This window comes from Pholcus phalangioides, unplaced genomic scaffold, assembly GCF_987345545.1.
Source record: "Pholcus phalangioides strain wild (caught in Gottingen) unplaced genomic scaffold, Ppha-v1.0 ptg000008l_1, whole genome shotgun sequence".
Lineage (NCBI taxonomy): Eukaryota > Metazoa > Arthropoda > Arachnida > Araneae > Pholcidae > Pholcus > Pholcus phalangioides.
The window spans coordinates 960,847-977,132 of NW_028301601.1; the positions used below are offsets into that span (position 1 = coordinate 960,847).

General features: G+C 38.3%; 1 protein-coding gene across 2 annotated transcripts in view; it reads right to left on the reverse strand.

Moving 5' to 3' along the window:
* The window catches only part of LOC149083475 (tyrosine-protein kinase transmembrane receptor Ror2-like), a 115,176-nt gene that overhangs the window by 24,991 nt on the left and 73,899 nt on the right, over window positions 1-16,286 (reverse strand). For both annotated transcript variants that reach the window (XM_089233993.1, XM_089233994.1), the window contains exon 3: window positions 11,387-11,514. In XM_089233993.1, the coding sequence (XP_089090119.1) occupies window positions 11,387-11,514 (128 nt within the window). The remainder of the gene's footprint in view (window positions 1-11,386; window positions 11,515-16,286) is intronic.

Below are 16,286 nucleotides of genomic sequence, written 5' to 3' on the forward strand. Positions count from 1 at the left end.
GTACACACTGTATTATGGAAATGGATGCATACACGATACTCGTATAAAGGAAACAAATTATAAATAAAGTGTATACAAGATTATTTTCTGTCAAAAAATATAGTGATCTTTGACTTTCTTTTTTTGTCCTCCTTCCGTGAGGAAGTCATTCACTTTCTTGCAAGCAGACAAATGAATCTGCTGAATTCTCTTTTACTAAATGCTAAATTCTTTTTGTTAAATGATAAATTCCATTGCTAAATGCTAAATTCCATTGCTAAATGCTAAATTCTGTTGCTAAATAGAATTTTTCTGTATTGCTAAATGTTAAATTTTATTACTAAATGCTCTATTTTTTAAATTTCTCTTACTCCCAAAAGCTTCAACTTAAGGGAAATTTTTAACACTAAAATACAGAAAAAGTTATGGGCTGAATGAAAACTTTGACTAAAACCAATATTTGAGTTATCAGAGTTTAACTTATTGCAAATTGACTACATACATAGCAGAGAGAGACTTTGGTTATTAATGACATGAACTTGGAAAGAAAAAAAGAGAAGTCAGCTGTTTCCATTAGGAATTGCACCGTGGTCTTCTTGCAATCTGGGCAATAGCACTGTCTAATATATCCCAGGCACACAAGCCTTATCTTTAAAGTAGACTACAGTGATTTGTCTCTACTGAATGTGCCATGGATACACAGAGTACATCGTATTGAATTGATATTGGGCATTGGAATAGCAGGGCAGGTTAAAAAAATTCTCACATCTTTTTTCTGCCTATTTCCTAAATGTTAACACAGATACCAGTTTCTGATATTTATCTCTGGTACTTCAGCATCCAAATTTGTTGCTGAACGCCAGTACGTAAAAGGGTTGAATTTGTCAAGAGTGTGCAAATACTTAAAAATGCAAAAAAAGTGTGAGCAAGGCTAAGGCACTACTCAAAAAGACACAAGAAAGTTTGCATACCCTCTCTCTCCTCCAACGACTAATGCATTGCATTTTTATTACTTTACACATTTTTCCACCATGGCTTAACTCTTACATGCATAGCTTTGCACATGTGTAAAGGGTCCTTCAAATGTTCATTATTGCAGTCAGATTGAAGATAAAATTCAAAATTGACTTTACACATAAGGTGAGGTCATATTCTTTGCATTTTATATTTTTAATTTGTTGGTAGATGCCCCCAACTTAACAAACAACACCTCTTCACTTGCTGCAGAGTATGTGTGTGGCTGTGATTTTGCTAATTTGTTGAAATTTGTTTGCATTTCCTTTTTTTTACCTTGAAATTTACAATCCAAATTTTTTTTCTCACTATAGATTAAATCAAAAAAAGGTGGTTATATATTTGAACAGTAATATTACTTCAATACAATCTAACCTTTGTAACTAAAGTGAAAATCAAGGTTCCACTGAAATTTTTCACATTGACCGATAAGCATGCCAAAAAAAGAATTTGACATTCTATTTCCATTAGTCTAAAATTTAATGCCAATACACTAAATTCATCAAGTTCTCTTTTAAAATACTGTTTTATGCATCGTCGTTAATTTTATTCAAAATTTTTTTTGCCTCAAGAGGAACTGACGGCTGCTTGCTACTCATGCAGAATGGACAAGCATCTAACAATCCATAGCACAAGGCAGCAGATTTTAAACAATTACAACATTTAACCAGAGTTTCACATTAAGCATGGGTTCAGGTTAATGAGGTTCAAGTGTATGTACATTTATTTTATATGCGATTTTGAGGTATTGCACGTCTTCAACAAGCCCTGCATAAGCAGTACAATTCGAAATATATTTTTTAAAATGTTTTTTCCTGGTTTTCTAAATGTGTCAAATAACTATGAAAAAAATTTTCAGCTCAAAAAAAAAAAAATTCGTGCATTTAAGGATTTATATTCTTTGCAGACCCCAGAATGGTTCAGTATGTATATCTGGGTGGAAGAGAAGTGTGTGGATACCCATTATATTACAAGTAGGGAACCACTACACCAACTGACTTGGACATTTCAGAGTAATAAATTCTTCAACAGAAGGTCATACTCACGACAAATTTCAAATTTGCCATGGCATCAAAATTATTCATGGCTGTACCCTCTTTGCTACAGAGGTACACTTATGTGCATCTCCTTTTCAACAAACTTTTAAATGGTTTTTAATGCTTTTTTCCAAGTTAAGATTTGAATTATGCATAAGGACACCTATAACTTGCATAATCTTAATAAAGATATCCACCCAAAAATAATTTTTTTAAAGGACATTTTGACATAAAAAAAAAGCACAAATGAATAATTTTTTTTTTAATAGTCCGGTTTTGGCTCAGGGGTCTATCTCTCCTTACAATATAAATTGTATTATTTTTTTGAGAAGCCTTCAAAAGGCTAGTCTGTCAACTCTTGGTGAACAGCAAATTATATATGAAGACGTAAGTTTTTTAGGAATGGTACTCCTTGGAGATTACTTGCAAAAGTGCTTATATTTTGTACAGTGAAAAATGTGTAAGTTGCAAGACTCAATGTAAATAAGTCAAGGTGGTTTTACTGAGCGTCCATTCTTTCTTAAAGGAATTTGTTCACATTTTACTGTTCAATGCCAATTAGATCGTTTTTGACAAATGAAGCATTTTCCTTTCTAGCTCTTTACAGAGCTTTGTAAACATTGTTTATACCTCTGAATGTCCTAAAAATACAAGATACAATTGAATGCTATTGGGTAGCATCAGAATACACAAAACCTAGCTAAGACCTATGTATCCAACTGCTTTGTTATGCAAAATGTTCTCTTTTTTACACCTATACACAGAATGTACACCATAATTTTGAATGATGAATATTAGTTACTATATAATGAACAGCTCAAGACCATGAAATAAATAGAAAAAAAAATTTCCTATCCAGGTAGAAGTTTTAATGGCTACTAAAACACTGACACAAAATGGGTTTTTGAACCATCAAACCAAGCAAAAGAAAAATTAATAAACCACATGGCCCACATATAGCTCAGAATAAGCTAAAAAAATGATACAATTCCTGCTTTGGCGAAATCATTAATTGCAATCTACTTCATTTGTACAAAGGTTTTTAACAGCTAGCTGATGCGAAGACATATTTTGGAAAGAGAAAATTCAACTGCCCCTGCGGGAAATCGAACCCATATCCTCTCACTTTCTGGGTGAACGCCCTAGACCACTAGACTACAGAGGCAACGAATATCTCAATCTTTCCTTGGAGCTCGTGTGCACTGAACGGGACCGTACACGGACAGTCAGACCTAACTAAGGCCAAAGCTCACAATTACTGACAATGCCACCAGATTGCGACTTATCCGACGATGTTCTTTGCTATCCATACAAAGGTTTTTAACAGCTGGCTGAGGTGAAGATACATTTTGGAAAGAGAAAAAATTCAACAGTCTAGTGATCTAGGGCATTCACCCAGAAAGTGAAAGGAAGTAGGTTTCCGCACAGGGGCAGTTGGATTTTCTCTCTTTACAAAATATATCTTCACCTCAGCCAGCTGTTGGAAACCTTTGCATGAATAGCGGAGAGTGACATCATCGGATACTTCATTTGTGTTATTTTAGGCAAATATTTCAATGATTCTTTTTTCATTTGAAAAAGAAAGTTGTCCAAATTTTGCTGACAAGATTTGGTAAAAAAAGTAAAAAGAATAGGACAAAACCTAGAAAGTAGGACATTTTACCAAAAAGTAAGATAAGCGCAAGCCCTGATAATAGTGTTATTTGTAGTAAAATGGTTATCATGTGTGGTCAAGGTATTTTTATTTATTAATTTTATAGCACTGCACTACAAAACGTAAAAAAGGCAGCAGCATAAAAAATTTCCCAAAACGGTCACAGTACATATTAGTCACCCCAGTGCCTTCTTAACACACTTCTGCACTTTAAGGCCAGCCTGGGAACCTCATGAGAATGAGATCTGGTTAAAAGTTTCCAGAGTAAGTACACAAATTATTAGATGGGTATTTCCAGCCAAGAAAAGGACATTAAAAAAAATCCTTGGGTGGGGAGGGGGACTCTGATGCTATACTCTTATGATGACAGCCCTGAGTTCCCTAGCACAGTGTTTCTTAATCATTTTGCTTGAGTCCCCCCCTTTGAACCATATTTTTTCTAGTGGTCCCTTTGTTTCATCTCTAGGGGCCCAGCACCTCCATCAAGAATCGAGACCCTCCCTACTTATTTAAGATTTTTTCCTTTGAGTAAATTGACAACGAACAAAAGCTCATGAGTAAGGTCGACCAGTGATTCAGTGAGAGTTCTTGGTGGGAGGGGGGTGTAGGACGTACACCACTGGCTGTCAGGAAAAATTGTCTGGGGCTCTGCACTTAGCTAGAAGCTTATCTATTTACTTACTCTCGCAAATCACGGTACCAGATCTTATCATTTAGCCCTACCCCTCCCATTGATATCAGGCCCAGGACTATGCCTGGATGGGCCCCTGGTGTCTTATGCAGGGGCATTTTAGCAACATCGCGGGGAGCTATCTGATGGGAGTACCTATAGATACTAGACGTGATACTGTGGTATCGTATCTCATCGTGGGAGCGGGCCTCCTACGCACTCACAACATAGGATCTCTGTCTACGTAAAGATGGCCCTGGTTCTATGCACAGTTTTCATTCTGAAAGACTTGTTTTCCACAACTATTAGCTTTTAACATTTATTAGCTTCCATTTCTTTGCTTCTAATTTTTTTTTAACAGCTCTTTGTTGGGATCCCCTCCCTTTATCCACCTGTCATGGGTCCCATTAAACTTGATTTCTCTCTGGGGGCTCTTAAGATGGCCCTGGGATATATTAATCACTAGGGCTAGGATTTTTATGTCCAAAAAACCGGCAGAATATGTTCCATAAAAAAATGCATTTATGCTTTAAAAAAAACTAGAAATATGCCATAGAAAACTAAAAATATTCTTTTATAAATAGGCTGATCATATTTCCTCGGGAAATTATAGGAAACCACCGATCATTGTCAAAGGTAAGTAAATATAGTTGCTGATTTTGCCGATTAATAGCCAATCATTTCCAAAAACGATGTCAATTGTAACCAAAATTGCCAGTTATTGTTAAAATCGCCACTTGCGAGAAATGAATCTTGGGAAAAAAACAGCCGGGGGGGGAGAATCAATCTTCACTGTTATGCTGAAATATGCAAAATATAGCTCTAAAACATGAAAATATGCCTTCAATTCTGAAGATCATAAAAAATACCTTAAAATTACTGAGTCATGAAAAAATGCCGCATTACGCAAAACTGCAAAATGCGTAAAAAATATGTAAAGTCATAGAAATCCTGGCCCTACTAATCACAGTCGGTTTTATATTTTCTTCTGTGTAATGCTTGTTGTGTATCTGGGAGGGGGTTCTTCCATCTGCCATCAATGGAAAAGCATTACACAGAAACAAACTTCACATCAGGTTCGCTATACATACGCATACATTCCAACATGTACCGTTACAAGTTCCGCAGAGGAACGTGGACGAGGTATATGTGTGGTTCAGTAGTAGTAGTAGTCGGTTTTATATTAATTTGAAATTTAAAAATGTATCACCGACTTTTGGTCTCCCCCCCCCGTATCATTTTCAATTCTGACAAACTTCATTCACTCACTGGTGTCAACACTTGGTTGAACGGACATTCGGTGTCGCTCTGAGCAGTGTAGACCGGCTTCGGCGAATGGACTCATAAGAACAGTAACTCCCAACCCACTGAACCTAATGATCAGCTGGAGAGAGAGAGAAAAACATATATTCAAACTCCATACGAGCCCAAAAGAATGGCAAAAATGGAATTATGGGGAAGCCTGAATCCGCCTTCAGCTGCCGCTGACAACAAGAAAAACGTAAAAAAGAAAAATATGGATAAAAGGGTGGTTCCGTTCTTAGGCTGTACGGTAATGGAGCGGGGTCATGGAATATTCAGCCACCAATGCCAAATCTCCCAGAAGCAAGGAAGCAACCTACGGCTGGCTGAGCACTGTACTCACATTAACAGCGCGTGTGTGGCGTGCTGGTGGGAAAATAAGCCATCGAATTACATAACCTGTCAGCGCCATTTTCAGCTGCCCTCCGTAAGACCTAGGAGGTGGGAGAAAGCAAAAATAGCACACCAATAATACGGGGAGAAAACATTAAAATGAGGGGTGGAAAAGGTGCTGGAAAGTAAAAAGACAATGAGAGTTTCACTCCTACGCAAATGTCTTTCAGAAAAAGGCAGTGGCGTAAAAGAGGTGAGACAGAAAAGGGTGCCAAGGCAATAAAAAGAAGCAAAGGCATCAAAAACAGATTTCCCGTTCCCGTTGAAAAATGAAAACGTGGAAAAATTCCGCTCCACACACACCTTTTCTGCGCCAAAAATGATCGATTTTTGTTCATACTTCCTCACTCTCTGCATTTTTTTTTACGCCATTGGCCAGTCATAGCACGAATGAAATACACAATATTAAAAAAAAGGTTTTTGCATTCACTAAAAACTAAATGTAATTTTTTCCCCATTTTCCCCTAAAAAATCATTAGCAATAGGGAGAAAAAGGACTAGTCACCATAAATCATCACACAGCGAATTTACTTTAATATATATTCCGGCAGGAGAGACAGAAGGGAAAAGGAAATCACCAAGCCATTGCGCCTCCCTTTCCAAGACATTCCGAACGACACATGCCGCGACACATTCTCATTTTAACGCGCGTTGTTGCATACTCGGCACGAAATTGAATATTTCTGATCGCCGTTTGAGAATCATAATCTAAGTTCAGCGGCTTTGATGTCGAGAATTATTTGAGCCATAATGGGGTTCCAGTGCAGAGATAAATGGGATTTAAATGAACTATGGCTCAACCGTTTACGAAATGAATTTTCGAGCCCTGAAAACTATGAACCAATGCAGCTCCCGTTCTTACACAAGCGCACGCTGCCCACGTAATTAATAGAGCCCGAAAGTTTATTAGTGAATTTGACAGGCCATAGTCTGTGAAACTTGGATATTTTGAGCATTGAGAACAAAAGAATTGCATTTTTTAAAATTTTCCAACGCTCCCGGTACTAATTATCATCTGGAAGCTCGACCCCTTCCAGCCCCATTTAAACACGAATAAGTGATCCGAGAGATAGAGAACTTGGAGTTGCAGTGCATTAACTTTGCTTTGGCCGGATGGTGTTTTAGACGCGAATGATTTTGTTTTAGATGAACGCAGCCAATGTTAGGAAAGCAGAGGAAAATTAGAAAATTTTGCTTCTCCACATACTTCACATTATGTCTCGCTCAGGCATTGGACTGCATTGTATGTGTATAGTTGACCGATGATTGTCAAAAGAGGTCATCAGTTGACGTCATGGCTCACACAAAGCCGGGCAAGAGCAGACCGGCTCACATGTTGTTTTGATTTTTTTTACACCATAAATGCACTGCAAACAACCATCCTGAGGAATAGAAAAGTGTGTGCCTGGTGTATTGGTTAACGCACTTGCCCGGTATGCAAGGGGACCCGGGTTTGATTCCCGGAGGAGGCAAATCACTTTTCTTTCTAAATATCAGTTTATGCATTAACATCCGAAAAATTCAATTTCTCAACTATGCCTCTATTTATTTTTACACTAGCAAAAATACCCGGCGAGAGGATTGAAAAAGTGACAAACCATTATAAAGGAATAAACTATAATACTGGCAGCATTAAAGAAAAGGCAAACCATTGTGAAGGCATGTATGTACGTCCATATATGAAACCATTGTTGCCCGTCGGCTTTCCACCCATTTTCGGGCACTTGTCCAGCACTGACGAACTTTTAAAGTATCCTACGGTTCAATCCCGGTCCTGTTTGGCATATGTGCAAAGTTTGGCAATGATCAGTCTAAAATTGTAGATTTGTATGAAGAACAAACACACATACTTTCACATTTATATATAAGATACATCAAGTATTCGTTTGAACCAGTTTCCCAAACTTTCTGTTCCATCGTCTCCTCCGACAAAATTTATTTTTCTCTCATCGCCCGCCAACTGAAACGAACCCATAGGATCTTATGTTATACCTAGCTTCTATCGCCCCCCGGATCATTCCATCGCTCACCAGGGAGCGATATTGCCCACTTTGGGAAACTAGTTTGAATTGACCAGAGTCACCCTCGTGGGTGTTCAACACAGTGCGGCCACACAGGGACCCCACGCTGGAAGCGGTCCCGCATATGTGACAATGTAAAGAAATTTAATTTTTTTTATAACAATAGAACCTGGTAGCTATGTTTCAACTATAGGAATGATAATGATTATGCCAAACAATATAACAAATAAACGAGAATTATCCACGACTGGAAGGAGACCAACAGATCTAGGGACTTCGCATCTGGTAATGGTGGCCCTGGAATTGACCTAATCCTGAGGGGTCTACTAATTACTTATTTTGGGCTTGAAATAAATTTATAACTTGGATAATAATGCAGTTATTGTAAACTGTAATTAAAAAGTAGATGGAGTGCAACCAATTTTTCAGCTAGTTTTTGACCCCTTAATACCTTGGTTTTTAATTATTTTTCCTTCCTTAAATAAATTGTCTTTTTTTAGTGCCTATCTATTTGGACTATTTTTCGGTGCCTAAACTTCCGGGCTCTAGTAATTATGCTCGACCCGATTCGGCCGCACGAGCTGCCTATCTGCTCGACCGCGTCAGCTCATATCAGACCATCAGGGCTGGAGAAATCTATTGCCCGAGGCATGTAAAAACTTCTACCGGCCATGTATTTTTTTCGACCAAATGCCTGACGTGGGCATAAATAAAAAAACGTTAAATGCTTCCGTTTTTCTTTTCATAGACGATTATGCTAGTGTTCCTACGTAAAATCTCACCGAAATGCTATCTTTATCAGTCCACAGCAAAGGTGTAGTAAAAGCAATTTTGATCTATTTTTACTGTCCTAAAATTCAGCGGCCCGATGGGTCACGGGCCCTCATGCACTGCAACTGAGTATTTCTTTAGTTGATAAATTCAGAGCAGCGACGTGCAAACGAAAGACTTCCGTTACAGATTACTCCTGTTCACTTGCCTAGGTCCCTTACCGAGTAAAAATGCATTGTGTAGAATGCGTGAATTAACATTTTGTTTTCAAGAGTTGTTTTTTGGAATATCGGATACAGGGAAACTTCGATATAACGATACTTTGCGGACCAAGAAAAAAATATCGTTGAAGAGGGATTATCGAGAGGTGGCATTATCACCAGCCACCAACAAATTCATGCTATTGTTGGCGTCTCTTATGAATTGGCGTTGTTAGTACCACGACAAAATGCATTATTATTTATGACAGCAAGAAATTCTAATTTATTTGCTTTTGAACAAAATTCAATCAGTTTTGTCTGACCCTGTAAAGTAGTTTACCGCAAAATACTTTTGCGTACTACACAGAAAGTAGCTATACGGCAACTTCATCAACACAGAGAACTGTATATGGCGTAAATTACCGGTGTTATTAGACACAACTCGGAAGAAAAACTGGCGAGTGAATTTAAAAAAATATATTCACGGTGATTTTGAGTGAAATATAAAAAACATCGTTGTAGCAGAGTTTCGAAATCTCCTAAAAAATATATCGTTATCGAGAAGTGTTTACTCAACCGCCGGGTCCTGGCATCATTCATACCGGGCCGCGAGTGTGTGGCCGTTTCCAAGGCTCCCGCTCAAAAACTTAGAAAAAGTAGGAAAAAGCCGGACTGAAAAAAGTAGGATGGGGGAGGGTACCTTCCCCCCCCCCTAGACAACATAAACATAGCATAAAAAAAATTCCAAAAAATAGTTTTTTTTCATTACCACTATTTCAGTATCCTATAAGATTGACTAAAGTCAAAGCAAAATGACAGAAATGACGGTTACAAAACAATTTTTTTGCCAAAACAGTGCATTAGCACAACCACAGAAAATTCTTTTCTGTTGTTCTCGCAATATAAATTACATTTTTTTTGGAGTTTTCCACATTCCAATCTGTCAACTCTCAAATTATGAAGCAAATTATGAAGGTATGTAAGATTTTTAAGAATGACGCTCCTTCGAGACCACTTTCAAAAACACAGTGCAAAATGCGTAAATTACAAGTTCCTAGGTGAAGTTGAATTACAAATTACAAGTCAAGGTGAACCGGATGGTTTTACTGCGTTGCCATCCCTTTTTTTTAAGAGAGGATTTATTTACATTTTACTGTTCAATACCAGTGCAATCGTTTTTGAAAAATGAAGCACTTTCATTTCTACCTCTTTGCCGAGTAGTGTATACATTGTTTATGCCTCTGCATGCCCTAAAAATACAGAAGACAACGGAATGCTATTGGGTAGCATCAGAATCTCCAAACCTAGGAACAGGCCTATGTGCCCAACTGCTTTGTAATGCAAAACGTTTCATTTATACGCAAAATGTGTACCATAATTTTGAACCCTCAAACTAAGAAAATGAAAAATTACTGAACCACCGAATGGTCTACATATGTCTCTCTCTCTCCCCCCCCCCATATAACCTTGAAAACAAAAACGGTACAATTTCTGCTTTGGCAGAATCATTAATTGCAATCTACAACATTTGTACTATTTGGTAATTTATCGATGATGCCCTGCTCAATTAGAACCAATTACACGAAGTTTGTAGATAGAATTTGGTAAAAAAGTAGAGCAAAAACTAGAAAGTAGGACAAAATCGAGCAACTAGGACATTTTACCAAAAAGTAGGAAAAGTAGGACGAGTGGGAGCCATGCGTTTCCTTTCTTTCCCCATTCATTTTCCTTTATTCCTGTGTTCGACCGGGCCTTACACTTACAAAAATACATGTAACACAGGGCCGCGGGCTTCCAAAGGTTGCGAACCACTGTTATAGAGGGACTTATCGTAGTAAATATATCGTTATATCGAAGGAGTTTAACATAAGACGATAGGCAATTCTAAACAATATCTGAAAAAATATCGTTGTAGAGGGATTTATCGTTATATAAAGTATCGTTGTAGCGAGGTTTCATTGTATTTGACACGATATAATCACGTCAGTTGCTTCACCGAGTTCTACTCGACCCTGTTTTTTTTTTTCATGCTAGCGCACACTACTTCAGAAACTTCAATGAGCCCATTTAAGCCCGAAATCTGGGCAACATGGATCAATATAAAGTAGAATAGATTCGACCTCACGTAGAAAACATAATTTAAAAATAATAAAGGAAATGAAGAAACTACCACGAAAACAAGTCGATACGTCTAAGATGCTAGTCACGTGACTTCTAGCATTTTGGGGGGGGGGGGTAAATTAAAAAATAAATATTACATGACATGTTACATATTTCTTGGTAGGTTGAAATTAAAAACAAGCAATACACACACACACATATAACATACATTATACATTACTTACGTAAGGTTCGCCATCCTTGAGCCACGTGATGAGGGGCGGCGGTTCGCCGAGGGCGCTGCATTCCAGCGAGACGAGGTCGCCCTCGGTCACGTTGTACACAGTGCGGCCTCCCTCGAGACGTGCGGCTTCTGCACGAAGAATGATAATTAGGAAAGGCAAACAATTGAAATGAGTAAAACAGAAAAACAACCGTACACTATTCAAACATTAGATGAATTATTTAACATCGTTCGTCTAACATGACTCAACGCATTCATTCCGCTTCCGTGTGGAAAAATGAAATCCAATCATCACAGCGCACATTGCGAAACGGAAAAGCATAGTGTAAGCATGGCATATAATCAATACATCTATAAATAATCCCTTCCTAGTGACTAAATAATAACTCGTATACGACGATATGGAACGGAGCTTTTATGTCACTAGAGTGACGCGACACAATTTGGAAACTCCCAGGCTTTTGTTTTTTATTTTGGCTGATCAGACCAAAACAAAGTATATATCCGAATCAGGGGCGTACACAGGGTCAATCTTTGGAGGGGGCAAACCGGGTGTTGGAAGAGCACAACGAATATCTTTCAGAGAATTTTCTGTTATCAACTTTAAAAAAAGCATTTTAAATGAAGAGAAATTAAGATAGAATATACAGCAGGGTTGGACAAACATATTGTCCGAGGCATGTATTTTTTTCGACCACATGCTTGACGCAGGCATAAATACATGTAAAATGAAAGTACGACGTCACTCTCCGCTATGCATACGGAGGTTTTTAACAACTGGCTGTCGCGAAGATGAATTTTGGAAAGAGAAAATCCCAACCGCCTTTGCGGGGAATCGAACCCACGTCTTTTCACTTTCCGGGTGAACGCCCTAGACTACAAAGGCTCTAGACTAAGGCTCTCTTAGTCTTTCCTTGGAGTCTATTGGTCTAGGGCGTTCACCCGGAAAGTGAAAGGACGTGGGTTCGATTCCCCGCAAAGGCGGTTGGGATTTTCTCTTTCCAAAATTCATCTTCGCGACAGCCAGTTGTTAAAAAACCTTCGTATAAATACATGTTACTGCCAAAGCCCGATATTGGCCGATTCGCCAGAAGTGGCCGGCCAAAGTCCGAATCATTTCTGCAATTCGAACTTCGAGCAAAATTCGCTGCGAATTTCCTCAGAAATGCTTTCTTTCGCAGCCATGATGTAAATATGGTCTCAACGTACTTTAATCTATTTTGTACGGTCCTAATATTTAGCAGCCCGGTGCGGTCATGGGCTCTTATGAACTGTAACTGGGCTCAAAATGAAATCATTCTACTGCAACTGAGCTGTTTAGAAAACGGAAAACCTCACTTTCAGCGGAATAGTATAAGTACATATACAGGCTCTATATACAGTACATACATATATGAAGCCGGTGTTTTGGAGCACAATATTTCCACCAGCATGTAGAATAAAAATACAATTATAGTTTTATACAACATGTTGTTCATTTTTATTCTAGACATTGGTTTACAACCAAAAACAAATTTATTTTGAGAATTATAATAGGTAGTTTTGTTTTTATTCAATAGGTGGCAGCACAAGTCCTAGCTTAAAGCGGTTTCTTCGTAATTATAATAGCAAAATATAAAAATGCGAAATATAATAAATCAGAAGATTAAGAAACGTTCCTCCGATTTTTTTGGAGACGTGGGACAACCACTCCTCCTAACCAGATCATGGCTTTTCGCTCTGCCTCAAGAGAGATATAAGCAGGTGGTCAAAGAAGACCTGCGCCATGCTGGAAAATGTGTGCGTGTGTGTTGTGAACCTAACGTGAAGTTTGTTTCTGTGTAATGCTTGTTCTTGTGCTGTCCTCTGATATCAATTTTTCTAGCTATCAGTGTAATGATTGAAGTTGTCAGTTGTTCTTGCTGTTGTAGGTCTGCTGCTCTCTGCGGCGAGACTTTTAACGGGGAGATCGGCTTGTGGGACAACCACTGTTTAACCAAACAATAGGCCTATATGTACGAAAAAAATGATTCAGTTAATTTTTACTAAATTAGATTTGAAGTCGCGGGTCATGACATGACTCCTAGGGCTATATTTGGCCCGCCGGCTATGGGTTGAACCCGTATGATTTAGACGGAAAGTAAATTCGATGATTTTTCGGGGGATTTATAAGCGTTTTTAAAATCTAATAAATCGGCAGGGCTCCACCATTCCAAGAAGCCAATCCTTTTCATCTTGGTCACGTCCAATGACAGAAGAGATAAACTTTTGCTCCTCACCCCCCAATAGAATCAAGAAATTCCAAAAGAAGTTCCACGGAGAAAAAGATAATTCAGAGGTCGCGGCTGCATTATATCATTGGGAGGAAAGAGGACTGATGATTCGGAACCGAGAAAAAAAGTCCCAATTTTTTACCTTTTCCAATTTCTCTTCTCCTCGAGACCATTTCTCGAAACGTCGATATTATAGGCACCTATATATCAATGGATGAGTTGGAGGAGAAATGCGTTTCTTCTACAAACTGAAAAACAAGTTTCATTCTTATATAATAAAAAGTCCCTTCTCCTGAAAACTTTCTTCCCCACAAAAATATTATTTCCGTTTGGAAATAAAAGGATGGGAAAAAACTATCTTATAGGAATCTGAAGGGAGGAAAAAAAGCGATTTTTATCAACGGAAGCGGCTCCTAAAGTCAATTTTTAGGGGCATTGGATGGACTTTAAATCACGTTCTACTATCAAATATAGTAGGAAAAGTGCGGAACAAATCACTGCGAGAATCAACGTCCCATTTCGTTTTGTGCAAAACGTTACTACTGGGACTAAAACCGGGGGTGCACAACTTTTTTTTAGTGGGGGAGGGGGGCGGATATGAGAGACAGCAACCGTTCGCGGGCCACAAAAACTGATGTACTTATATTGTGTTGTGAGCATTGATATTGTTTTTAGGAACACATTCGCTGACCAAAGGTTGTGCCCCATTGGCCAAATCCAAAAAAATAAGGGTTTTCCACCTTTTCAGTCTCGAGACCTTGTGTTTTACGGATCTCTTGAGTCAATAAGATAAGAACCCCTTTTAAAATACATATAACGAATAGGAGTTTTTTTAATCCAAGATCATTGAAATCCTGGATATCCTTAATCGAGCTCATGGACATTCTCTGAGGATCCTTTATCTAATCTCATGGACATCCTTAATCCAAGTTCCTGGAAATCCTTACTTCAAGCTCATAAACATTCTAAATTAAAGCCATACTTTATCCAATTCTGGCCATACTTTATCCAGTCGAATGGGCATTTACACATCATGGTCATCCTTAAACGGTCCTGGACACCCTTAATTCAAGCTCATGGACATTCTGATTATCCTTAATCCAAGATCACGGATATCCTAAATTTCAAGCTCAAACATTCTGGGCATCCTTTATCCAATCTCATGGACATTCGGACGTCCTGGTCATCCTTAACCAAAGCTCATAGCCAACATTAATTCAAAATCATGGACGTTCTGGTCATCCTTAATTCAAAATCTTGGAAATTCTGGACATTCTTAATCTAAGCTCATCCTTGATTCAAAATCATGCACCCTTTTTCAAGGGGCTCACCTGGTCTATGCGTATCTTCAGAAGAATCCCAATCCTGATGAACATTCAAATTCGAATCAGCATAATACTTACCCTGCGAATGAGACTAGAATAGGATTTTTGATTGCGGGATGTCCATAAAAAAATACCGAGAGAGAGAGTACGAAATTGGTCATAAACAACACTCCAGCTGGCATAATTAATTACCGGAGATAGCGAGTATCACCGGCAGGGTGAAATCAGATACCCAGTAAGACTCGAGCCTTTCCAAAGAAGAGAATGGTCCATGTCTCTTTCATACGTCTGTTGTCTTGAGAAAAGGTACATACATATATATCAGAACTATATAAACTCCGAAAAAAATCTGGCATCCAAAAAAATTTTCCGGAGCCAAAAACAATTTTTTTTTTACAATTTCAGAGAAAAACAGGTCCAAAAATGATGTTTCTTTCAACTTTTGCAGGGCATGGTGACACCCCCCCCCCCCCAGTTTTCCACATTCGTAGCTACGCTGACATGAATTCTAAAAATTTTGTGTTGTCCCGGCGGACTCCAACAATCCCATTAAACAAATTTTTAGGCACTAATTTTTTTTACTCGGATGGCTTCATTTTTCAGCAGGACGGGGCACCACCACACTGGAGCTTGGACGTTATAGAATTTTTGAACAATCGCATTCCGAAACGATGAATCGGCCGTACCGGACCTGATGATTCTGTTAGGCCTCCAAGATCGCCGGACCTCACAGTCTGTGATTTCTTCTTGTGGCGATTTATAAAAGACTGTTTATATGTCTTCCCTTCCAGTTACATTAGCCGAACTGAAGATACGCATAACAGAAGTCGTGGATGCAAACATGCTCGCAATAGTTTGGTATGAATTTGACTACCGTATAGGCATATGCCGTGTATCCCAAGGTGTACATATTGAGCACCTTTAATTTGGTTTGTAAAAAAACTTTGATTAGCCGTATAATATAAAATTAATCTTAAGTGCTTATGTGCAATATTTTTCGTGATATAAATCCAAATCGGGTGATTCTTTTTGAAACACCCTGTACAACAAATAAACGAGAATTATTCGCAACTCGAAGGAGCCCCGCAGGCCATTCTCTTTACGGGCTCCGCATCTGGTAATTTTAGTCCTGAAATGACCGATTAATGAGGGTTTACTAACATTTTATTTCCGGTTTAAAACTAGTTTAACTTGTATTATAATGCAGTTATTATAAACCATAATTAAAGTAGTAGAGGATAAATGCAACCAATTTTTCAGCTAGTTTTTAAACCCTTAATAGTTCGTTATTTTTTCCTTTTTTTATGAAGTACTAGCTGACCCG